General features: G+C 37.3%; 1 protein-coding gene across 2 annotated transcripts in view; it reads right to left on the reverse strand.

Moving 5' to 3' along the window:
* Positions 1 to 27,265, reverse strand: part of LOC127627518 (septin-8-A) — a 62,461-nt gene that overhangs the window by 34,884 nt on the left and 312 nt on the right. For both annotated transcript variants that reach the window (XM_052103935.1, XM_052103936.1), the window contains exons 2-5: positions 11,057 to 11,171; positions 10,745 to 10,940; positions 9,927 to 10,113; positions 4,657 to 4,818 (exon numbers count right to left, since the gene is read on the reverse strand). In XM_052103935.1, coding sequence (XP_051959895.1) covers positions 4,657 to 4,818; positions 9,927 to 10,113; positions 10,745 to 10,940; positions 11,057 to 11,171 — 660 coding nt within the window. The remainder of the gene's footprint in view (positions 1 to 4,656; positions 4,819 to 9,926; positions 10,114 to 10,744; positions 10,941 to 11,056; positions 11,172 to 27,265) is intronic.

Here is a 27,265-nt window from a genome sequence, read left to right on the forward strand (position 1 = left end):
ATGTCTCCTATTTCATTTCAAGCATTCTCTTCACTGACACGGATGTCTCCTTGGTAACCACGTACACAAAATTTTGAAAACAATTTGTTGAAAATTGCTGGTTGTGTTGGAAATCACTCAACGATTTAGAGACAGTCATAATTTGTATAAAATTACTGTAGCTATAAATGCATATTGAGACAAACAAAATGAAAAATATGTTAGTTTTAATAAAAATCAACATGTGGGACAAAGAAACCTCTAATATAAAAATGGTCAAAAGATCTGAACATTTGAACGCTGCATCTGAACACTGAAACTGATCAACTGATCCAGCACACAGAGGAAATGGGCTTCTTGTGTGTCAGATCTAAGTTAGTCTTACAGAGCTCTCACACTAACATCCAATGTATTTATCACCCACTTGAGTTGATCAGTAATCCAATAAATGTTCTCCACAATGCATCATACCAACACCTGCTCAAGTGCCTCAGTCTGCCTCTCTAAAGGAATTATTGATGTATCGATCACCTTGATGAGCTTTTAACACCGATGTAGTAATAATTTAGCAGACTCTTTTATCCAAAGTGACTTTTAGTAAACCTATAACAGGAACAATCCCCCTTAAAGTAACCAGAGTTCAAAACAAGTTAAAGTGGCATGCCTTTTGTGACATTGACACATTACTTCTTTTTAAAGGCTTAAAGTGCATTGTCCTATTTCTTTTACCACTGTAAGTGTATTCTTTATTTTTTGTATGGAGAGACAAGTCCAAACTATTTTCAGTGGTAATGCCACAAATCAGGTTGCTTAACTTGCTGAACCCAGAACATTGCTCAATGATACAATGGTGACAACTCATAGCATGTCTTTTAGTAGGGCTCTAATCAGAAACCTTCGCAGCGCTAAACTTAGGGGGACCTATTATGCAAAATTAACTTTTACATGGTGTTTGAACATAAATGTGCGTTGGCAGTGTGTGTACACAACCGCCCTATGATAAAAATCCACCCAGTCCTTTTTTTTTTTAATCCCCATTAATAAGCACTGTCTCAGAACTTACAGTTCGTAGATTCACGGCCCTGCCCACACTGTTGACGGACACTGCCGACGGACATGTTTGTTTGTGTGTGTGTTGTTTCGTTATAGCGCATACAGTAACAGTATTTGTATGTTTGTTGCTCATCCATCTTTACAAAACTGCTGCAAAAACTCTACAACAAATAAATACATTTATCAAATAACATTCAGAAATTCCTGGTTCATTCTCAAAGTTGTTTATTCTGACAGAGAGGAGTCGCCACTCCCTCATCAGTGTCTGACTCCGGTTCAAACATATAAGGCTGAATACCAATATTTTGCTGTTAGTCATATTGCTTATGATGTCTAGTTATCCGAAACAGAGATGTCAAAACTCCACCCTATTCTGGATACGGGGCGGGGAGCACAAGCTCATTTGCATTTAAAGACACACACAAAAACATCTAGTTTTTATTCCCACCCAAAAATTGCCATTTTCAACAAGGTATAATAAATTATCTGTAGGGTATTATGAGCTGAAAATTCACAGACACATTCTGGGGACACCAAAGATTTAAATTACATCTTGTGAAAAGGGACATAATAGGTGCCCTTTAAGCCACTCTACCAACCAACAAACATATACACAGCTGTATTTGTTGCTGGTTTAGAATGGGACATGAGTTTACTTTTCGATGCGTGAATAAGCCCGTCACTGTCGTATCTCAAAAGATGGATTCTTTGAATTCTACCTTAAGGCTAACATAGCATGACAAACCAAGTAAAGTGAGGTCAGGTAAAGATATCTGTTCTCACAAACAACTAATGTTTCAGCGAGCTGTCCTCCAAGAATCACAAAACAAAAACCCAATATGGAATGATGAGATACAAAGTGCCCTATTGATGCTTAACACAGATATTTCCCATGTGACTTGGTTTTAAGGAAAGGAACAAACAAATGATTAGATGTGGATTGAAAATGTAATTGGTTGTCCTACATGGTTGTTCACATCACTTAACTGGGAAATGAACATTTGCATAGAAAAGGCAACAAAAACTCATGGTAATTATACAACTGTTGTCACATTTTTGCAAAAAGATATTACATGGTTCATTACATGAACTGCAGCAATTTCAAGCTGAAATGTCTACTGTAAAGCACTACAAGCGAGTTAAATGTTCTCCCAAACAGATGAGGTGTCAACTCACATTCAGGACTTGTAGCCTGGTCGTAGCCATGAGACGAGGAATACAAATTTGACTTTATCCTTTGACATGTAAGATTACATTGTTCTATAGAAACTTATTTTAAGTTTCAGAACTCAAAACTTCCTCAATACAAAAAGAGCATTTATTTAAACCAAAAATGTCTCGTTTGCATTTTTTCTACATTGTGACATCACACGGATGAATACATCAGCACATGACTGACAGTACACGCAAGAGAAAATAAGACAGATGGGCCTAATGTTCCTGCACACCAAAGGGGACTTACTCAGGACAGAGTCTTCTGCCCATCTGGACTATTTTTAAGTGTTATTCTAAATAAACATGCAATAGATGAATGGCTTTGTCCATTATCATGCATCTCGTGCTGCTTTTAAAAGACACAATGTAAAGTTATAACTCTTAAAAGTAGACCCCCATTCTACGTCTTAATGTTTTGAGTATAAATGTGTTTTTGCACCCATCTGTGCCATTTATTTATTTATCCTATTTCGCCCCAATTTGAATTGCCCAATTCCCAATTAACTCTTAGTCCTTGTGGTGGCGTAGTGACTCGCCTCAATCCGGGTGACTGAAGATGAATCCACCACGGCATCCATGCACAACTCACCATGTGCCCTACTGATAGTAAACCACATTATAGCAATCATGAGGTGGTTACCTCATGTGAATCTACCCTCCCTAGCAACCGGGCACATTTGGTTGATTAGGAGACCTGCCTGGAATCACTCAGTACACCCTGGATTCGAACTTGCTCCAGGGGTGGTAGTCAGCGTCTTCACTTGCTGAGCTACCCAGACCCCCATCTGTGCTAATTTTAATTGTTAGTCTATGATGAATTTAATGCATTTACAATTATGTGTGCTGTGTTTTAAGAGCAGTGCATGCTCAACTTTTAAAAATGGGTTTGTTCTGTTCCATCCTTTTCCACTGCTGCAGCTAGCTGGGAGAATCGGGTCTCGTCCAGAGTAAACAAATGATGGAAGATGTGAGATGTCTCAACGGTGAAGACCAGCGTCTCGACTTTGGCCTCTGCTGAAGCATCCCAACATCAGAAAATGTTCCTGAAATGTTCCCAAAAGCTCCTGATTGCATCAGTGTAGGATGAGGAGTGTGTGTCATGTATTACCATGCATTTGATTATGTTTGTGCATCAAATTTCACCATGGATTGTATTATGTGTGTTCAGCACATTTCAGTGTGTATTGCTTGTGAACCAGTCATAGTATAATTCAAGCTTTGCAAAGGAACTGTTATTGATGAAAGGGGCAGTTAAAACACTATTGAACCTGTTCGCAAAACTGTAAGTAACCAATTCCATTAATGAATATTTCAAATGTCATGACTGTTTTATAGTTTATGTTGTTGAGCGATAACAGCTATGCTTGAGATGAACAGTTTAATATATTCAGATGCAATGTGTTGTATGTGCGTCATTTAAACCCTGAAGTTACGTTTTTTTTTTTATTGTTGTGGAGCTTGTTCAATTTTTTTCGATTGAGTTTCAAATGTAAATGTATTTGAGGGGCTGCATACTGTTAGCCAATCATAACAGTGATTTACTTTAAGTTTAAAGGAGGCGCTGAGGCCAAAACTGAGCTTTGCAGATAGAGAGCCACAAACTGCTGTTTTATATGTGGTTAGTGTGAAAGTGTATAAAAGTAATTTTTGTTTTAGAGCCACTAGTGTTCATCTCACCAGGAAACTACTGCGATATGTAATAATGATGGCAGTGGAAACCACTATTTGATAAAATACACCAATATTCAATAAAGTTACATTCATTAATATTAATAATAATAATAATAATAATAATAATAATAATAATAATAATTATTATTATTATTATTATTCGAACACATTTCTGCAATATATACCTAGCCTAACTAAAGATATTTCTCTTGCCAAACAACATAGGAACTTGCCACATAAAGGAATGGTACACTACACTTCGCACTCAATCCACTCCCATTCAAACGCATCTGAAAGAAACAGACAGGAAACGCAAGCTCATGCAAATAAATTTCGTACTTCTCTTCAAGCTTGTTGAACTCTGATCCGTGAATTCATCCGACGAGAGGACACGTGACCAATAGAAGATCGAAACGTCACATGCTGACCTCTTGGCTCAATATAAAGAATAGATACTTTTTTAAAGCTGCATATATGCAGGAAAGTGAGTAGACAATACATTTGAAAATGTTTAAAATAATATTATTTGTTTTTTTCTGATATATTATTTACTAATACCAGAAGTCCTCTCGCATGACATCATATCCTGGTCTGTTGCGTTGTACGAACAAAAATTGCATAATCAAAGCCAAAGCCTATCCGTATAAACTATAAAACAATGCAATGAATTTCCATTCTTAAATCAATTTCAAATTTAGATGGACCTTTGTGTGGTTTGTGTGTACAAGAAATACTCACGTTCATAGAGGAGTTGATCTCTGTGACGGCTTCATCATCTGTGGGAAACTGGTAGATCTGAACACCATTGCTAACCAGCTCACTCATGATTTTGATCTTGAACTTGTGTAGCTCGCTCTTGGAAATTGTGTCTGCTTTAGCGATAATAGGGATAATGTTCACCTAAAAAGAGAAAATCGAAATATATTTCACAATATATCACATATGTTTACGTTCTAATTCCACACATGTCATGCTTGCAGTTAAATGATAGATGAGTTCTCCACTGTGTTTCTATGCTTCAGTGGAATTATGGTTTGGATTCACCATCCAATTAAAGGGCTTGTGGTAAATAAGAAAAAATAACAATAATAAATAGGAATGCACCGAAATGAAAATTCTGGGCCGAAATCAAAATCTTTTAAAAAAATGTTGTGTATAATTGTATTAATTTTATACTTTTTCATTAATTTCATGAATTTAATGAATCTGAATTGAAAAACTAAAAACCAATAAAATAAATCACACTTTTATTGAAAGTAACACCAATATTGGACAAAAAAATATAACAAAACTATATTAAATCTTATTCTTCTTTCAGTTCTGTAAAAATCTAATTTTACAGATTTTATTAACAATTATCCAAATAATGTAAAGTTTTAGAAAACTATTATATGCAAAACAACAGTAAAAGTAATGAACTTAGCTAACATCTTTCAAAAAGTTTAATATGCAACAGTAATTTTAATAAACAAAAAAGACAGAACACAGAATGGCAGAGGGCCTCTATTCCACTGATCTATATAGAACTATAATATATAATGATTGTGCAAAACAGCAGTAATTGAACTAAATCCAACCGCAACTGTAAACGACAGATGTATCCTCGAGTGAAGAACAAGTGTAATGTAACTGCTATACACATCATATTGGACCGCTTTCTATTTAAGTACAAGTAACAGGTTTCTCTTCAAGAACATGAGATGCTGCACTGAACAGTCTCTCACTCTCTGTGCTGGTGCTTGGGCAGATAAATACCTGTGCGCAATCCATGCAAGCAAAGGAAAGCGGTCTTTGTTTATGCGACCGTAGTCAAGGGGATTGTCGCTTTTGGCGTAGATCAGCTAGATACGTCTCAAGCTGTGGTGTAGCTGTGCTAGTTGTGGCACTGCTGTGGATCGGGGCGCTTTCCTGTAGAATCTCTTGCTGTACTCTGTTTATATATATATATATATATATATATATATATATATATATATATATATATATATATCTTGAAAGTTCTGCTGAACAAACACTGCAGATGGCAAATTTGATGTCCTTTTCAGAAACTTTGAAGAATTTCCACACCGCTGACATGATCGCCTTTGTTGGGTAGCGCTGTGATAAGGGCTAGATCGATCCAGATTGAAATCAGAGCACTGAGGGGCGGGGCGAGGAGGTATATATTTTCGGCTCATATTTTCGGCCTTTTTTCTCTTTCGGCCGAAAACTGAAAGTGCCATTTTCGGCGGCCGAAATTTCGGTGCATCCCTAATAATAAATAAAAACAATTCTTACAGAGATTCCTAAGTGAGCCAACAACCACCGACCATGACTTTTAAGGTATAGCGTCATAGCATTCTATTGTTTTAAACACATATGATTTTCTTTCTTCTGTCAAACAGAAAGTCATTTTTACTCACTAAACAGCTTAAGTATATTAACATGGGATATTAGAATGCAGAAACTTTTGAAATACACCTCTCTTTAATAAATAGTTTGCGAACAAAGTGTTGACAGACAAAAACGACAACTAAAATAATCATTATTAGCATTATGAAACATAGATTTATTAATTCTGAATAGCTCTAAACATGGGCATCTCGTGTGAAATGTGGCTCAAAATTGTGAGGTCACAGGGTCCTGGGGCTACATCATTATGACATTATCACTGCACCATCTGCGCACTGTGGGTCTTGTGAAACAACAGAAACTCCTACCTCTCCTCTCGTTCACTCTATTACTCTGATGAAAAAATTGATTGGCACTTTATGCACCAGCAGACAGAGGAAGGTCACTCCCACTGTCCTACATTTTCACTCATTTAAGGATTATCTATACATTCATCAGTACAGCAATAATGACATCCTGTTAACTCTCACACAAAGGCAAAGGCTAACAAAAACACAATTTAAGTCATATTTTCAGAAATCTTGGCATTGGTAATCAACATATTGGTTCAGGGTGATAAATATTGTACAATAAATGACTTTTTGATAGTATTGTGAACTATTGTAAAGTAAGGCACTGCCATTGTATTATTCATTAAAACATCTTTGTTGTTCTACAGAAAAAAAGATTTGAACACCATGACAGGGAATTAATTGTGACTGAATTCAAATTTGTTTAGTGAATTATTTCTTTAAAAAATATATTTTACACTACTTGACAATTAGATTTATGATATTCTGCAATTTCATAAAATAGTTCAATATTGGGCATTTTGATATTACTGTACGATATTTGGCATTTTGAAGATATTGAACAATGTTAAATAAATTTGAAAATATTAAACCATATATAGCATGATATTCGAGACTGTCAGCATTGGTCGATTAATATATACACTTAAAGAGTAATAGCAGTGTCTCTCATGTAGGAGACGCATGTTTGATTCTGGCTCGACTCACAAATTAAATAAAAACAATAGAGTGGCAAGAAAAACTCATTGGAATTACTTCCATTTATGTATACATTTGTCTTCAAATCTAGTTTGATCTTCATCAAAGTAACAATAATGAACAAACTAAATCTGTTTTAACCAGTAACACAAATTATTGTATATTTCTTCTACATATTGAATACTTCATTCAAATATTCACTGTGTAGGTTGGAAAAAGAATGTGAACCCCTAGGCTACTGATGTCAACAAAATCTAATTAGATTCAGGTGTTGGCAAACCTGGCATCCAATTAATGAAACGAGATTGAAGATGTGGGTTAAGGTATAAAAGGCACTCAAACATATTCATCTGTCCACAGTTAGACAAATTGTCTATAAATGGAGACAATTTAGTACTGTGGCTACTCTCCCAAGAAGTGGCCTTTCAGCCAAAATGCTAAATGAGGTAAAAAAAAATAAAAGTGACAGCTACAGACTTGAAGGAATCATTGGAACTCGTTAACATCTGTTTATGAGTCTACTATACAGTGCATCCGGAAAGTATTCACAGCTCTTCCCTTTTCCACATTATGTTATGTTACAGCCTTATTCCAAAATGGATTAAATTCATTATTTTCCTAAAAATTCTACAACAATACCCCATAATGACAATGTGAAAGAAGTTTGTTTGAAACTCATTGAAGTATTCACAGCCTTTGCTTAATTCTTTGTTGAAGTACCTTTGGCACCAATTACAGCCTCAAGTCTTTTTGTGTATGATGCTACAAGCTTGGCACACCCATTTTTGGGCAGTTTCTCCCATTCTTCTTTGCAGGACCTCTCAAGCTAAATCAGGTTGGATGGGGAGCGTAAGTGCGCAGCCATTTTCAGATCTCTCCAGAGAGGTTCAGAGATGATCGGGTTCAAGTCTGGGCTCTGCCTGGGCCACTCAAGGATATTCACGGAGTTGTCCCATAGCCACTCCTTTGTTATCTTGGCTGTGTGCTTCGGGTCGTTGTCCTGTTGGAAGAGGAACCTTCACCCCAGTCTGAGGTCCAGAGTGCTCTGGAACAGGTTTTCATCAAGGGTGTCTCTGTACATTGTTGCATTCATCTTTCCCTCGATCTGGACATGTCTCACAGTTCCTGCCGCTGAAAAACATCCCCACAGCATGATGCTACCACCACCATGCTTCACTGTAGGGATGGTATTGGCAATGAGCGGTGCGTGGTTTCCTCCAGACATGACACTTGCCATTCAGGCCAAAGAGTTCAATATTTGTTTCATCAGACCAGAGAATTTTGTTTCTCATGGGCTGTGAGTCCTTCAGGTGCCTTTTGGCAAACTCCAGGCGGGCTGTCATGTGCCTTTTACTGAGGAGTGGCTTCCGTCTGGCCACTCTACCATACAGGCTTGATTGGCAGAATGCTGCAGAGATGGTTGTTCTTCTGGAAGGTTCTCCTCTCTCCACAGAGAAATGCTGGAGCTCTGTCAGAGTGACCATCAGGTTCTTGGTCACCTCCCTGACTAAGGCCCTTCTCCCCAGATCGCTCAGTTTGGCCGGGCGGCCAGCTCTAGGAAGAGTCCCGGTGGTTCCAAACTTCTTCCATTTATGGATGATGGAAGCCACTGTGCTCACTGAGACCTTCAATGCTGCAGGAATTTTTCTGTACCCTTCCCCAGATCTGTGCCTCGATACAATCCTGTCTCGGAGGTCTACAGACAAATCCTTGGACTTCATGGCTTGGTTTGTGCTCTGACATGCACTGTTAACTGTAGGACCTTATATAGACAGGTGTGTCCAATCAACTGAATTTACAACAGGTGGACTCTAATCAAGTTGTATAAACATCTCAAGGATGATCAGTGGAAACAGGATGCACCGGAGCTCAATTTTGAGTGTCATGGTAAAGGCTGTGAATACTTATGTACACTTAATTTTTTACATTTTTTATTTGTAATAAATTTGCAAAGATTTCAAACAAACTTCTTTCACATTGTCATTATGGGCTATTGTTGGTAGAATTCTGAGGAAAATAATGAATTTAATAAATTTTGGAATAAGGCTGTAACATAACAAAATGTGGAAAAAGTGAAGCGCTGTGAATACTTTCTGGATGGACTGTATGGCATGGAGTTTGAAATCTTTAAAACTGTGGTATTAGGACAACAATATTAACTATACAGTTGCATTTCTGAGTATGAGAGATTTCATTTGATGTATGACATGTCCATTTAGGTGCTATGTGAAGGACTTTTATTTTCCTATAAATATTTCTACCCCATTACATCTAGGGGACGTTTATTTATAACATATATCCAAGTGTTCACTTACTTTTTCCACTGCACTGTGAATGTTTAAAGGGATGTGTTCAATAAAGACATAAATGATTATAATTGTGTTTTGCTAAATTAAGCTTTACTTTGATTAGTTAAATTGACTTTGGTGAAGATGAGATCACATTTTATGACCAATTAATTCAGAAAGTGCAAATTCCAAAGGGTTCACATACTTTTTCTTGACACTGTAAATAGAATAAAAGTATTTCTCTGCTCTAGGATATTGACAATACTGGTAGACAAGTGCAGAAAACACAATAACTGAATTTGCCAGCACAACAACATATTCAAGTGACATGCATATATACCTTGCTGTCCAACTTTTTCATCGTGACTAAATCCAGGGACTTGAGCGAGTGTCCCGTGGGAGCAATGAAATAGAGGCAGATGTGGATTCTGGTGTCATGGTAGTTGAAGAGAGAGCGCTTGATTTTCAGTTCTTCCTGTAGGTAGTTTTCAAATTGTGTGTCGATGTAGTCCACGATGGGTTTATAGCTGAAGAAAAAAATAAAAAAAATTACCAATTTTGCTCTCCAGTACACGTTCACGAGAGTGCACGAGAGCAACAGTTAACGCAATCCCCACATGCGAGATGGGGCATTCAAGCGAGAACTTGCTTTGTTGGTGCTTCAATTATTGGTAACCTATTATTTTAACTTGAACGACTAAAAACTTTATAAGACAATCTCTTCACTACTGTCAATTATGTTTTACACATAAAAATGTTTCTTGTTCTCTAATAAATTACGACAACTCCCTTCCCCTGTGTCCAAGAGCAAGACAGAAGCAGCTGTGCGCCGACTTGCCAGGACCATGTTTACGATATCTGACCTTTTCCCTTGGCTTCTTGGATATTTTCCCATCATGCACCACTTGTGAACTTTCAGAGTCTATGGTGACTGCCTTATTCTGGATGCAATGTCTGGCATCATTCTTGACTATATCAGACAGGCAGTAAGTCTCTATATGTCCCAACAACAACAAAAATAGGCTTCCAATTTTACACTTTTGGGGTGAACTATCACTTTGACACACTATGCATGAGTAAATTTAGGCTGTTTCTCAGTTCAACTTTCCAAACCAATGTCTGCTTACACAAATCATATAGAGACATTTTTGTTCTTACCTTTCCTCTTTGTTGATCTGGTCCCCGAAACCCACCGTGTCAACAATAGTCAGCTTGAGGTGGACGTTGCTCTCTTGCAAGTCGTACGTTCTTGGTCGGAGGTAGACGCCGTTTTGGTAATGGCTGGCCTCCTCATTTTCAAACATTGTGTTAAAAAGTGTGTTCATTAACGTAGACTTGCCAATGCCCGTCTCCCCTTGAGAAACAAGAGTGAATGACTTATACTCAGGGGGGCATTTCTACAATAAGTTCAGGTTCTCCATGAACATTGAGCAAGTACAGGGTTTAAATGTGCTGTTAATAGTTGCTTACCCACGCAGAGGATGTTGAAGCAGAAACCCTGAGTCACCGATTTACTGACCAGCTGATCAGGTAGACTGTCAAAGCCAACATGACCGCCAAGGCTGAGGTTACGCTTTTCTTCATTCTACGAAGGAATCAGAAACATATTGCCATTTAGGGTAACGTGGGTTGGGATATAGCTTACAATTTGTGAGGGCAACAAAAAGCTAACTGCTATCTAAAGCTGTCTAGATTTGATCAAAAATGACTTTTTTTCACAATAGTGATGGTTTTTACATCAGTAATGTTCTCACTATACTTTGTGATCAGTTGAATGCCACTTTGGTGAATTAAAGTACCACTTTCCTTCCAAAACAGCTAAATCTGTACATTATTCCAAACTTTTTGCTGCCAGTGTGTATCCACAACATAAATGTAATAATACAACTTACATCTGTCCATGCAAAAAAGCATTACCCACTAGTCAGAATGCATAACTTGTGTTGTGAATATGTTGTTTCCGTAAAAACGTTCTACACATATAGGCTAATGCATTAAATTGTCTCGAAAGCACGGAATATTACATCTCTAAAGCATGAGGAATTTGCAAAAGAGTAACTAATATTTCTGCATTATTATTTCGGGGGTTCAGGTTTTCATTTTACACTGATAAATCTTTAATATGTTTGAGACATTTAATTATTTCAAACTCTTTAATTATTTGTTAAAATTTGGCTTGTTACAGTTTGTCATTTTACACATTATCGTCAACTGAAATGTTTTTTCGTGACATATTCTAAACCTACCATCAGTCTTTTTAATGGATCATGTACAATTTCTGTCTTTAAATATTTAAGCAAATATTGGTTTCAAAAGTGCAATTATTAATTCAAGGTAGGGCTGGGCGATAAAAGGATATCGATAAATATCACGATAAAGAAAATCCATGATAAGCTTGAGGAATTTTTTATATTTACCGCGTGTCGCTAAAACACAAGCAGTTCGGCTTTCTCAGGCTGCGTTTCCACTGGGGCGGACGAAATCCGCTCAAAGGCGCTCACAATGCTAAGAGAGAGCTTGCTCTGCACCGCTGCCAATCTTTCGATCCACCTTGCGAGCATGACGCTCCGCTTTCATAGGAATTAATTGAAAACACGCTCAGCTTCGCTCACAAGTCACAACGCGCCAGTGGTAACGTAGGGTCAGACTGGATGAACTTGCTAATGCTAGCTGCCTTGCTAACAATTAGGTTACGTCGGACACCGAATTGATTCCATCCGCACCGCAAGACTTAATGACAACGGTTGTGCCCTCTCATCGTCTCTAGAGAAGAGCGCGGCAGAACAACAGTTATGTGGACAACAGCTCTGATCTTTCTGTGCTGTAATCTTGAATATTGTTCTCTAGCAACAAACATGCATAATTTCTGCCCTGTCCCGCTCCGCATGCGTTGCATCTTTTCCCTGCATGTATGTAGACATGAAGCGCCACATGAGTTAACGTGGTTTCAAAGCACCTTTTAGTGCTGAAAATGAAAAGTTTTTCCCTTCTAAATGTATCTTTATTAATCAGCATGTTACGAGCCTTTAATAATAAACAAATCGATTTCTGTTCAAATTTTTTGAAAATTAATTAGATGTCTGGAATGGATAAGGAAAGACTAAAATTACTAGTTGGTAGACTAGTCTCTCACTTTAATGAAAATATGACAAGAACAACATTATTTATCAGCTATATCCAAACATAACTGACAATGAAGCTAATGAACAGGGGAAATTTAAAACATGTTATTTGCCATTTTAGTCAGAGTAACATGGACTAAAGTAGTGACATGACAAAATATTAAATATTTTCTCGAAAATACAGATAAATAAAAATGTATATAAAATTGTGACCACTTCAAAACTTTATTGCAATAATTAAAATAGTAAAAAGGAAGAATTATATTGGTAATACTTTGTTTGTTTGTATACTGTAATAGTTAATGCATTAGGTATCATGAACTAGCAATGATGAACAGTAGATTTTACAGCGTTTATAAATCCAAGTTAATTTGAACTTATAAATATACTTTTGTTCATTGTTAGTTCATGTTATCTATTGTGCTAACTAATGTTAAAGTATAGCCTAAAACCTTGTAAGGCGTTTCCATTATATATTTGCACTAATGCACAAATATGCAAAAAATAATTTGTGCATGTTTGCACAAATTATTGCAGTTATTTAAATATATTAAATATACAATTCATTTAACAATTCAAATCCCATCATTCAGATTCAGAAAATAAACTCCAGTGAAATATGCTTTTGGACAAAAGGTCGTAACAACGACATGTCACACCTGTAACGCTGGTTTTCCCCATTTATACATAAAAATAGTTTGATATAATAGTAATGAGTACTTTATATATGAAGTAAAATTTCACATTTTCAGTGAAAATGTGATCAATATCCATAACGCTGGAATTTACATTTAAATCACATTAACAAGTGCCCTTCAACTCTCCTGCCTAGTTTTTTTCCACAATTCAGGCGCATATTTGCTGGATGATGTCATGAGACGATCAGGGGATCCGCGCTACTGAGGACTTCTGCAGGCGTAACACGCATCAAGCACTAAAGGAATGCAGGCTGCAAAACCTGTACCGGCCCCAGTGTTATTTCAAAGGAGAGGCACCAGACGGGAGACACAACATTATGGATGAATGCTGGACAATGTCCTATCAGAGGTGAAGGGTAAATGGCTTTTGAAAGTTTTTGGAAAACAGGCAGTCTGGAGGGGGGAGAAAAACTTGGGAAGGCTTGAGCAATTGCATTAAAGGGGTTGATAGTGAATGACCCAGCCGCAGGGGCAGGCCAAATATTTCCCCTCAGGGGAAAGCAGATCAAGAGGAAATGGAGCAGCGATTGGTGCACAGAACAATATTTTCACAACCCGCTCTCAATGTGACAGCCCTTATTCATGCATACTGACAGAACACTGAGCACTGTGTGTAAATCAGCGAATATACCAGATGTCACTTTGCGAAACCATATGCCCCCCATACAAAACCATTAAGGGACTCAAGACAAATGAAATATGAAAAATCACAGTTTTATCAGTGATTAAAAGAGCATAATTTACAACTTTGCAGGAAACAATCATGCCATCTAAGGCTGTGTGATATATATAGATGGTAAAGAAGGTAAAAGTGCTGGCTACCACCCCTGGAGTTCGCTAGTTCAAATCCCAGGGTGTGCTGAGTGACTCCAGTCAGGTCTCCTAAGCAACCAAATTGGCTGGTTGCTAGGGAGGGTCAAGTCACATGGGGTAACCTCCTCCTGATTGCTATAATGTTGTTCGCTCTCGGTGGGGCATGTGGCGAGTTGTGCATGGATGCCGCGGTGGATGGTGTGAAGCCTCCACACATGCTATGTCAGCGTGGTAACACGCTCAACAAGTCACGTGATAAGATGCGAGGGTTGATGGTCTCAGATGCGAAGACAGCTGAAATTCGTCCTCCGCCACCCTGATTGAGGCGAGTCACCATGAGGACTTGGAGCACATTGGGAATTCCAAATTGGGAGAAAAAGGGGAGAAAGAGTCTAAGAACATTAGACAAATTTTGTCTCCTTCCTTGTCTCACAAGTCACTAGTATGAGAGAATTAAGACACCAAAAGCTGTGTTAGAGTTGGTAAGTTCAATTCATTTCTGTCAGTCAGTTCAAACTGTCAGTTTCAATTAATTGATTCAAAACTTTCATACAAGATGTGTTTATTGGTATTTGTTTATTGATTAATATATTAGTATTTTAGTAAAAATATATTTAGGAAAACATTGCAGTTTATTGTTTTATTATTGATTATTATTATTCTGTTATATTGGTGCATATCAATGAAGAAAAGTAGATGTGACAAGGAGGAGGGCATGGCCTGGCAATGATGGAGCACGGCCCGGACACGCCCTCCTCCTCATCACATTAGATAATCCTTCCTTGTGCTAATTTAAAAAAAAAAACTAACAGTGTGAAAAAACATGCTTTGGTTAATTTTAACTAGATTTTTACTACATTTTAGTTCTTTCATTTAACAATGAGTCTACTTGGCTGTTTAGCCGTTTGGTGAAAAAGATCAGTCAGTTCTTTTGAATCTACAACGTGAAACCTACGTGAGACCAGAGTTATTCAAACAAAATATTTAATTAATTTTGTTCTTTTCAATCTACAATTTGAAACACATGGCATGTCCAATCTACTCGGATTTCCGAATGAATACATCTTATGAGTCAGTTCTTTTGAATCAACAATGCAAAACAGAGCATGACCAGTGTAGTCTGATTTCGAGCAAATTAATATTGAGAGTAGGGCTGCAACTAACGATTATTTTGATAATCAATTCATCTAACGATTATTCGACTATTCTGCAATTTATGCAACGATTAATCATTAGCTTTTAACCGATTATTCAGCTTGTGCTCCGACATAAAAGGTTGGATTAAACGTGCTTACTAACAATAATGAGGACAAAATCATATTTTAAAAATACCTCCAAATGACATTCACTGAATTAAGGGGAAAAAAAGCAAGAATTTGGAGGGAAAAAAATCTTAAATGATTGGAGATCACTAAAACGTTTGAACATCGTAAAAAAAAAACATTAGAACTCACGGCTATGTTTAATATTGAAAGCATTTAGCATTTCCAAACGCACAATGCAACGAGAACTTAAGGGATTGGGACTAAACAGCTGTGTGGCCACAAGAAAGCCACTTGTTAGTGAGTCTAATCGGAAAAAACGACTTCAATTTTCTAGGGAGCATAAAGATTGGACTGTGGAGCAATGGAAAAAGTTCATGTGGTCTGATGTGTCCAGATTTACCCTATTCCAAAGTGATGGGTGCGTCAGTAAGAAGGGAGGCGCATGAAGCGATGAACCTGTCATGCATAGTGCCCACTGTACAAGTCTCTGGAGGCAGTGTTATGATACAGGACGACAATACAGAACATATAAAGATGGTTCAATTTATGAATCTGGTTCAAATTGTGAAAGAGTGGTTCATGAGGAATCATTTTCACACATGAATTGGCCATCAGAGTCCTGACCTTAAACCCACTGAAAGTCTTTGGGATGTGCTGGAGAAGACTTTACGTAATGGTTCGAATCTCACATCATCAATACAAGATCTCGGCCAAAAATTAATGCAACACTGGATGGAAATAAATATAAATAAATAAATATTGTGATGTTGCAAATATTATTGATGAAGGTTGTTGAAACAATGCCATGATGAATGCGCACTGTAATCAAAGCTAAAAGCAGTCCAATGAAATAATAGAGTATGTTACTTTTGTTTTTGGCCAGGCAGTGTATATACAGTATATATTAGTGCTGTCAAAAGTACCGGTACTTCGGTACCAAGTCGATACTAAAATAAAAAAAGATGTAACTATACCAGTGTTTCTGCAGTACTGTAAGTACCAAGCACCAACTCCATCCAGTAACAGCATGCAGTATGACTGATACACAACTGCTTTAAAATGCTCATAGGCTTATTTTGAACGTGTGCTATATTACTCCTTGTACACTGAAATGGACAATTAATCAAATTAAAATTGCGATATGTCCTAGTGCGATATATTAAACTGATTAAGGCTGCAATCTTACTGTGGATAAGCTACGTACTTTAAATAAATCCAACCATTCAAACACTGGAAATGCAACAGACATTGAGAATCATTCACTTTGTATAAGATGTCAGAGCAGCACATGTAACATATATATTATATAATTAAAATCACAGCATTTGCACTTTAATCTCAACTCAACTTTATATCTCAATTCAAAGAGCCTATACTATGATAATTTACAAGTTCATAATTTTATTTTGGGGGTCTACTAGAATAGGTTTGCTTTAATGTTCAAAAAACACGTTATTTTTCTCATACTGCACATACCGCACCTCTCTTCTTCCTCTGGCTCAAATGCTCTCATTTACCTCCTGTTTCTTTAAAGTACCGGTTTTTATACTATATAAGACTCTTGAGATCTACCATTTTGTTACACAGTTTTAGGTAAAAGCTGGCCTACAGCTGAATCGTAAACCCTTACCAAAACAATAAATTTACATAGTAAATTAGCCGAGCACTACCGTGGATTACAGATGTAAAATTACTGTTTGTAAAAATAAATTAATCTCCACACTTGATCACTATTCACGATAGTAAGAATGACAAGAAATCTGCATAATTCTACACAATTGTAGGTAAAAGTGGGCCTGCAGCTGATTAGCAAATCTATTTCAACACAATAATATTAGCTAAAATGTTAGCAGAGGCCTACAGCTGTGCACTTGTTGTGCACAATAGCTACAACACAAAACTCAGCATTTGAACTCTCGGTAGCAGAAAAATCCACAAATAATCAAACATACTTACAGGTAGTGATCCTGAAGCGCCAGATTGTCTCAACAAAGTGGGAACTGAACCATCTTTCAGGAGTATCCATCTTGAAAATCTGGCATTGTTTGTGGTTGTACTGCTAAATAACAAAAATTAATTTGAACCACTGATTCATCTGAGGTTTTGCTTTCGCAGTAAAGGAAACAGCGTCCTCTCGACAGCACCAACTAATTTAAATAATCTGAAAAAAATTCAAATTATGCAATCATCTGTCATAGCACATCAGAAAACAGTGTCTAATAATTTTCCTTCACGTGCAACTTCAATTCTTCGCTGTCATAAGTTTTGTTAGCTCTTCATGACCTATCAAAACATAAAAAGCCACAACGTGTTTGTTAGATCCAATACCAATAAGCTCTTAAAAGAGGTATCTCCTGTAATTTCAGAACCTCTTAATATTATTAACTCCACACCATATGGTTTCTTGGGATATGTCCCAAGAAACTTTAAAATGGCAATTTTCAAACCACTTATTAAGAAGCCACAAAAAAACTGGCTAATTATAGACCGATTTCAAAACTCCCGTTTATGTCGAAAATACTAGAAAGTAGGTAGAAAGTAGATAGTATAAAGGTAGTATCCTCCAAACTGTGTTAATTTCTACAGAGAAATAGTATACGAACAATTTCAGTCAGGATTTAGGCCTCATCACCGTAGAGAGACTGCACTTATCAGAGATACAAATGACTTGCTCTTATCATCTGATCGTGGCTGCATTCGACACCATAGATCACGACATTCTCTTGAATAGGCTAGAGAATTATGTTGGCATTTGTGAAGTTGCATTAGCATGGTTTAGGTCCTATTTAGCAGACCACTACCACTTTGTCCATGTAAATGAGGTATTGTCAAACCAAACAAAAGTAAAGTACGGCGTGCCACAGGGATCAGATTTAGGGCTTCTGCTTTTCTCCTTATATATGCTTCCCCTGGGAGATATTATCAGGAATCGTGGAATCGGTTTCCATTGTTATGCCGACGATACACAACTTTATATTTCTTCAAAACCTGATGAGATTTCGCAATTCTCAAAATTAGCAGAGTGTATCAATGAAATAAAAGATTGGATGGCCAGAAATGTCCTTCTACTCAATTCTGACAAAACAGAGGTACTAATTATTGGACAAAAAAACTCAAAAAAGCAGCAGCTAAAATATAATTTGACTCTCGATGGATGTACTGTTACAACATCTTCAACAGTGTAGAACTTAGGGTGTTATATTTTATACCAATCTGTCCTATGAAAATCAAATTACCAATGTCTGTAGAACAGCATTCTTCCACCTAAGAAATATTGCTAAATTACGGCACATGCTCTCTTTTGCTGATGCCAAAAAAACTAAATTCATGCAGTCATGACCTCAAGACTAGATTATTGTAATGCATTACTGGAAGGATGTCCAGCAAGATCAATAAATAAACTTAAATTGGTTCAAAATGCAGCAGCCCGAGTGCTAACGAGAACCAAGAAATATGATCATATTAGCCCCATTTTATCATAGTTACATTGCTACCTGTTAAATTTTGTATTAATTTTTAAATTCCGTTAACTACATACAAAGCTTTGAACAGTCTAGCTCCGCAGTACTTAAGTAACCTTCTACCACGCTATATTCCATCACGTTCACTACGATCAAAAATTCTGGCCTGTTAATAGTTCCTAGAATATCAAAATCCACAAAAGGTAGTAGATCCTTTTCATATTTGGCTCCTAAACTATGGAATAGTCTCCCTAACACTGTTTGAAATGCAGACACACTCCCTCAGTTTAAGTCTAGACTAAAGACTCATCTATTTAGCCAGGCATACACCTAATTTATCCTTCAACCCACAATTAGGCTGCTTTAGTTTAGTCTACTGGAACCAGACACCAGAAACATTGATCATGATCTATAACTCTGCAATAAATTGAATTGCATCTATGCTTATATTATTTTATTTGTTTCCCTGTCTCAACCTCGGGACTCCTATCTTGAGGTCAACAGAACCGGCTGTATAGAGCTCCATTCCTGATGGCCCACACCGAACCTCAACGAAATTACCGGCCAGGTTGAACTGTGATGCACCTCACTGATCGATGCCTGCATCACCTCAGCCTATTGATGGACAACACTCTTGAAATGGAAAACATAGACTATCAATTATCCAAGATGGATAAAAAAAGTACCAGGTACTATCCACAGCGGAAAACCCCCAAAAAGCAAGCAGAGTCGAATGAAGTTGAGTTGTACCTTGCAGTGGAAAAGCCCCATTAGGCATCTCACAGTACAGACATTGCAATTTATTGCCCTGGCCACATCTGCAGTCATCATGCCTCCATGCAGCATGCTTAAGGTATGTTCATGCAGATGAGCAAGGACCCTGGGCATCTTTCTTTTGGTGTTTTTCAGAGTCAGTAGAAAGGTCTCTTTAAGTCTCTTACACACTACACGACTTTCAAAGACGTCGGATTGTGGTACTGTTCATACTACACAACTGTCTGTCTTGTCATGGAAGTCATAGAGTTTTCAAATTACATGAGTACTCCAACGGAGTACACGCAAGAAGTGATACGAGATATGAAAACAAATGCATGATCATATGCATGCATGTTTTTAATCGCCTAAAAGGCATCATATATTTGATTTGGTTACAATATGAAAAAGTAGCTCCTCCTGAAAAATCAACCTATTTGCTTACCTGACTGTCCAAGAGAATTGGCAATTTCTCTCCAACTCTTCTCTTTCTCCACCCGGTTGTGGTAGAGTTCAGATGAAACAATCAAATAGGCACTGGCGTTCCTGCCAATGTTCCATTAATTTTTCCTCCATTACTTCGGTCCAATGAGACTTTATTGACACCGCAGCCATGCTAGTTGATGTTCTGTTGCAGGTACATCAGGACTCCACCCACTGAAACTTCCCATGCCCGTTTCTATCTCTCTCGTTGGCTGTAGGTTAACGCTGTAATTGTATTCAGTCAAAACACATTTGACATTGCGCGATTTGAAAAAAAATAAATAAAAAAAAAAAAATCTCTCAGATCACGTCTTTTATCATTCATACATTGCGTTTGTCGCTCATGGGAGAGAGCTCCGATTTGACTATGATTTCAGCCTTTTGTCGGCGATTTCCACAAGACTGTCGGCGAGTGAAAATCGGGCTTAAAATGGTGTAGTGTAAACTCAGTATCAGTGTCCTACGTTTTTATAACTGTGACCTTAATTGCTTACCATCTGTAAGCTGTTAGTGTCTTAACGACCATTCCACAGGTGTATGTTCATTAATTGTTTATGGTTCATTGAACAAGCATGGAAAACGTGGTTTAATTTTCATTCCGTTGCGTATCCACGTTCAAAACCGTTTATACCGGTAATACCGTTAGTTGGAAACTCAGTGGTCCTACGCAGAGGTCACGTTAACTGAATATTTTCAGTCATTGAAAGTTTTTTTTTTTTTTTTTTGCAGTGACGGAAAAATCTGAAGGCCATCCGTCATTTTTAAGGATTACATTGAGGGTGATATATTGTAACTTGTAACTGTAATTCCTGCCCCTGTCCAGTTGGTGAGGAGTGCACATATTAATAAGCCATCTATCTAGTATTTTCTCGTCTTTGATCTCAGTCCATGACACCTTTGTCCCGTATAGCTTTAGTCACCGCTACATACAATTGGAAAAATGCCACGGCAGCAGAGTGTGAAGTTTCTTCAAACGGCCAAATAGTTGTGATGTTGTTGATAAAAGAGTTGAAAAAAGAGGGTCTGATACAGATGCGGTGGATGATGGACAAACAACAGACAACATTTATCAATCACCGGTAGTTAAATGTTACGGGGCAAGAAAGTGGCAGCAAGGACGTCAGGAGGGAGTACCGGGATTAGTGGGAGCAGGAGTTCACGTGGTTGAGGAGGGAAGGTGGCAAAATGTTCTGCGACATCTGCATAAAAGCTAACATGAGTAACGGATCTGTCCGAGGGTGCATGATGATGCAGAAATCAGCTTTGAATGATATCAAAAGTAGCCATAGCCACATCGAAGCCTCACGGGTGGTCAACCAGAGCGTACTCCATGCATCTCATTATCTGGGTGCTGACGCATTGAAGGGCTATGGGCTGAATGCTTTGGAGCACGTCTTTGACCACTACGGGTCACAGAGGGGTGCGGCTATGCCACTTGATAAGGAGGAACACATGCTGCGGGATTTCCTCCCGGTGAAGCGAGTACTTGCAGGATCGGGAAATCCCACATTCAGAGTCCTGCAAACTTTTGATCGCTTCCCTGGGAGAAATGTTTCCCAACTTCAAAATTTGGCTGAAGTAGCGCTGGTAATTCCAGTCTCCAGTGTGGCAGCAGAGCGTGGGTTCAGCCTCCAAACAAAATTAAAACTACCACAAGAAGTCGTCTGTCTGAGGCAAATACACAAAATCTAATGACAATTGCCTCAGCATCAGTCTCCCTTGATGCGTTTGGTTATGCACAAGGGAGCACCCAGCTTAAGTCGATTTGGACCAGGAGGAGGGTTTGAGTTGTCGATTGAGTTCTGTTCAGTTAATTTTTTTTCATATTTTAATCATACTTGTTTGTTGTAACATTGCGGTGTTCATATGTCATGTTTTAGTGACCTCTGCTGTCACTATGGGGATGCGGGTGCAGTTTGGGTCCGTGCAATTCGCTAAAATACGGTGCAAACCGCGTCAATCCTCGCAACGTTGTTGTCGTCAACTAAAAGTTACTTCTTCTGCAAGTGTAGAAGTTCACAGTAATTTTGATATGTCAATAAAGAACATCTGGCTTTCAATATGTTTATTTTGGTTCATTTATGAGTCGCAAAGTCGCTCATTTTTACAAATTTATGTATGCAATTCTATTCATTTGGCTATTGATATAGAAACTGTAGTCATTAAATTTCTTTGATAATGTTTACAAATTTTAACAGAATAAAATTTTGCACAGAGTCGTGCAATGTACAGAGTATGACACCGTATACTGTGGCAAGCCTAGCTGGCACCCCATCTGATGGCGCTGGAGAAGAATGCAGATAGTCTAGATTTGGTCATAGCGTGGCATCTGCTTAACAAAAAGCAGACTGGACTCTATCTGCATTTTCAATTAGAGATCTGCATGTATGCGCATACACACACAGCAGTCTATCTGGCTGCCACTCCTCGGAAAACTGACATTGCAGAACAATCTTAACACATATGGCCTTATATAATTTTAATCGTGATGTTTTTGTGTTTATTAATGTCAGTGATAATAATGCAGCAATCTAAGAATGAACAGGATGTTGACTCATCCTCACTAACCTCATGTATATTTTAAGAACAGTAACTACATCAACCCTGCCCTAAAACTTGGGCACATTTTGATGAATGAAATTGATGTTGAACAGGACTGTCTTGTTATGATCTTTTCAGTAGCCTATTAGGCAATTACTAAAAGGTTGACTTTTTAGCTCACTCCCTTTTACTTCGGTCCATGAAACAGATTTAAAGGAATAATTCAACCAAAAATGTAAACTCTTTCATAAATTTCAGAGTAAAGCTGGCACCACACTATCTGATTTTTTTTCAGCGATTTTTAGATGTAATCTTTATTATCATAATCGCCAGCCAGTAGGTGAAAGACAAAGTGTGTGATACATCTGCCAGCAAGAGGTTGTTAATCATCTTCTTTTAAAAACTAACAAGATATCATGCTGATCTGAAAATTATTTTCATCAGTGATCACACTAAGATACATATCATCACAAATGCAGATTGAAATCCAAAGTGATTCTGTCACCAAGCATTTTTCCTGGGGTTCTCCTACACTAAAATGACTGATGAAATCAGAAAGCGGAGGCACTAGAGTGTGTTTTTAAGGAAAGTAATTTCTTTATTCAATGAAAACTCCACATGGACATATGTGTTCAACTTCAAGCCTTGAGGTGAATAATACACAATTACACAAATTCACAAGGTAAAATTACTCCCTGAATTGCATTCCTAAATCACTCCGTTACAATCGTCTATGTTCACACAGTACTCCTACTGTTATTTGGCAAGCTACGAAGTTGTCAGAGAGAGAGAGAGTGTCTGGAGAGTTGTTATGTCTATCACACCTCCACCATTTTGTATCGGCTAGTGTGACATACCTCCAACTGAAGAAAGTGAGATCTCATCAAAACCACTTGTCAAAATCAAGTTTTTGGAGTCTGCTACTGTGGCGCTGGCTTAAAAAAAAAAAAAAAGAGTTTTTCTTCCATGAAACACAACAATAGTATTTGTAATGTTTCCCAGAGGGGAAGATTTTCAACTAATAATGACTTGAATTCCTCCATTCCTCCCACAAAGCCATTGTATAGCTTCAGAAGACTTGAAATACACATACAAGAGTCATACGCACCATTTGTGTGGTGCTTTTAAACAATCTCCATTTGTGTTCCCACTGAAGAAAGGAAATCATACAGGTTTGGAATGACATAAAGGTAGTCTAAGTAATGACAGAATTAAAAATTTTGGTGAACTGTCCCTTTAAGCGTTTTTGCCCTTTTTGTAATTAGACCCTCCAGTTCAATGAAGTTGATCAGTTCAGCTCCTAAAACCACCCCAACATCTAAACAAAAGCATTGACTGTGAAAGCCCTCACACATTCCATTCCATTCAGCTGATAGTTTGACATGGTGTGAAAGAACACTTGACTGCAAACTTTCCAATCCAAGTCAAACAGAGACTTCTGAAGCAATTTGTTTATTTTTTTTTTTATCACAACACAGACATAATGGATGTATTATCTTGCCTGGCCAACAACTGTTGCCCTTTTCCAATCCAAACATTAGTTTTCCTCAAAAGCCAGTCCAGATTTCAAATGCAGACGGATTCCTCAAAATCAAGAGGCAGAAACGTAAATTCCTGAGCATTCCCAGCAAACCATCCTGATCAAACTGCGTTTGTTTGTGTGTGCGATTGCCCAGTACTTATGGCACAGATACCATGCAAAACAATGGATTTGCTTGAGCTTTAACTTAACACATAAAATTTAATAATCCAAAAAAAATTCCCCCAGGAACTATAAGTCAAAGAGTCACTCAAGAACTCAGAATCTAACAAAAGACACTTGGATGAATGTATTTAATAATATAGAGTCAAAATCACTAGAGACAGACAAATCCTATATTTTGTCAACCAATATATAATTTTTTTTAACAAAATATTTTTATAAATATATGTTATACACAATATTACATATTAATATTAAGAAGTGTCTGATATGCGGGAAACATTTTAATATAGTTTTAATTCTGCTTTTGACACAGTAATAAATTATTAGACTACAACAATAAAAACATAATTCTAAATATTTTAATCATCATTATAACATGTATATCTTTAATTTAATGCAAAGTTGTTTTGTGATCTAAATGGTTGCAGATTTGTTTTCTCCGTTTTGGTCATTGTCTTAAATTGTTTATATGGAAGAACTGTTTGCTAATTAAGTAAAAAAAGTGTGAATTTCTGTCAAAAAAAAACAATAGGCTTGCTTAAGCTGTTACACATAAAAGTATCAACATCCACTTTAAGTTTTAAAAACCTACATCACGTATTCATTAAAAATAGTATCAAAATTTTTTACAACCTATACCATTTATTTTATATATAACCAATTTGCTACAACTGATTTTTAACTATCGTTTTATTTCGGCTTTAAATTATACAAAAAATCATTAACCCCTTAAATTTGCCATGTCAGGCATATGGGGTACCATTTGAAAGATTAGATTCTGATTTTTTTTATAGAATACCATCCTTTTTCCCATTTATATTACATACAATAACAAAATATGGGCTGAAAACAGTCACATAAAACAGTGCCACCTAGAGGTGATATGGTAGAAACATTAATGTGAATATAAAAGTCTTTCACATACCAATTAATTGGACAAGTCATATATCAAATGAAAGCACTCACTTTTAGAAATGTGATTATACAGTTTATTTTGTTGCCCTAATACCACAGACCAAAGGGGAGGATTTCAGCTTTCTAATGACACCTAGATTGAGCTTCGAGTCCACTCAGAGGCCGAGATATTCTATGAAACAATGGGGGTGGTACATGAACTGAAAATTAGACTGAATGTCTAAGGATGATCACATCTGTATAGGATAAAATGTGTTAGAGTGCCACCTATATTTGAGATCTGCATTTTGTGTTGGATGGTGAGAGGAAAAAACTATCCTAGTATTGTTGCAATCTACTGGAATAAAATACAACTTTTTAAAGAGAGAGTGTTAGAACAGAACCAGAAATAGATACTTGCAAAAAAAGATTTTTGTTGTTGATGTTGACATTTCTGTTCATCATAAGATTGTAAACATATAAAAAAAATATTAATAATTGGAGTCTTTTTTATTATTTGTGAGGTGTTCTGAAAAAATGACAACAAGCTTTAGCTTTTAAATTTGAGTGTGAATAATTGCAGACGGCAGCCCAAAAATGCACCAGAGTTTAAGTGATTAAGCTACAACAAGAAAAATATAATACACAACATAATTATTTTTATAATAATCAAGGGGTCTTGGGTAGCTCAGCGAGTAAAGATGCAGACTATCACCCCTGAAGTCGCAAGTTTGAATCCAGGGCGTGCTGAGTGACTCCAGCCAAGTCTCCTAAGCAACCAAATTGGCCCGGTTGCTAGGGAGGGTAGAGTCACATAGGGTAACCACCTCGCGGCCACTATAATGTGTGGTTCTCGCTCTCGGTGGGAAACGTGGTGAGTTGTCCATGGATGCCACGGAAAATAGCATGAAGCCTAATGTCTAACACGCTCAACAAGCCACGTGATAAGATGCACGTATTGACGGTCTCAGACAAGGAGGCAACTGAGATTTGTACTCCGCCACCCAGATTGAGGCGAGTCACTATGCCACCACGAGGACTTATGGAGTTTTGGGAATTGGGAATTCCAAATTGGGGAGAAACAATTATAATAATCATCATTATAATATTTATGCCACTATAGCAAAACACTATGCAGTGATGTTTTGCTATTTAAATGGTCACAAATGTATTTTCATTTTTGTTTGGGATGTGTCTTAAATTATTAAACTTAAATTGCCAAGTGAATCAATGGCAGCACTTATCAATAGAGTTGATATTAAAGAACCAATAACAGATTAAGTAGAAAAGTGTGCTTATCAGTACAAAACTATTAGTCAAACGAATTATTCTTAAAACCTCCACTGCAAACTGCTCCATCTGTTTTCTGTTTCAGTGCAATGCACAGACCACTAGCAGGCTTTCTGCAAGATCTCATAATCTGCTTATGTTTCACACATACACGCAATTACACTAATTTTCAACAATTCCAAAGATCCCATAATTGGCCTTTTGACACTCTTATCTGTGATCTCACACTGAGAGGCCACACGCTGGTCTCTAGTTACAAACAATACACACTCTGGAGTGAATAAAGACTTTTCAGAACACATGCTCATCGATGTTTGCCACATATGTGTGCTTCATTCTAGTTTGAATGGAGATTTGTATGCAGTCTGAGTAAACAGAATAAAGATGTCAACAACGAAGACTTTTAGCAGACTGACTTTAGAAACAGCCCTTATGTGTTTATACAACTGACATACTCCAATACTAGTGAAACTAATCTGTACTGTAAAGCATCAGTCTATACAGATCGCGCACATATCAGAGTAAATTCAGATTTGAACATAAGCAACATTCCAGAGTGAGAAAAGACATGAAATGCTTTAAACCCACCAACAATGTAGACATACCTAATATGTCTAAAATCAAGTTAAAAAAGACAGATACTTGACCTGGTCT

Source organism: Xyrauchen texanus, chromosome 34 (assembly GCF_025860055.1).
Source record: "Xyrauchen texanus isolate HMW12.3.18 chromosome 34, RBS_HiC_50CHRs, whole genome shotgun sequence".
NCBI lineage: Eukaryota > Metazoa > Chordata > Actinopteri > Cypriniformes > Catostomidae > Xyrauchen > Xyrauchen texanus.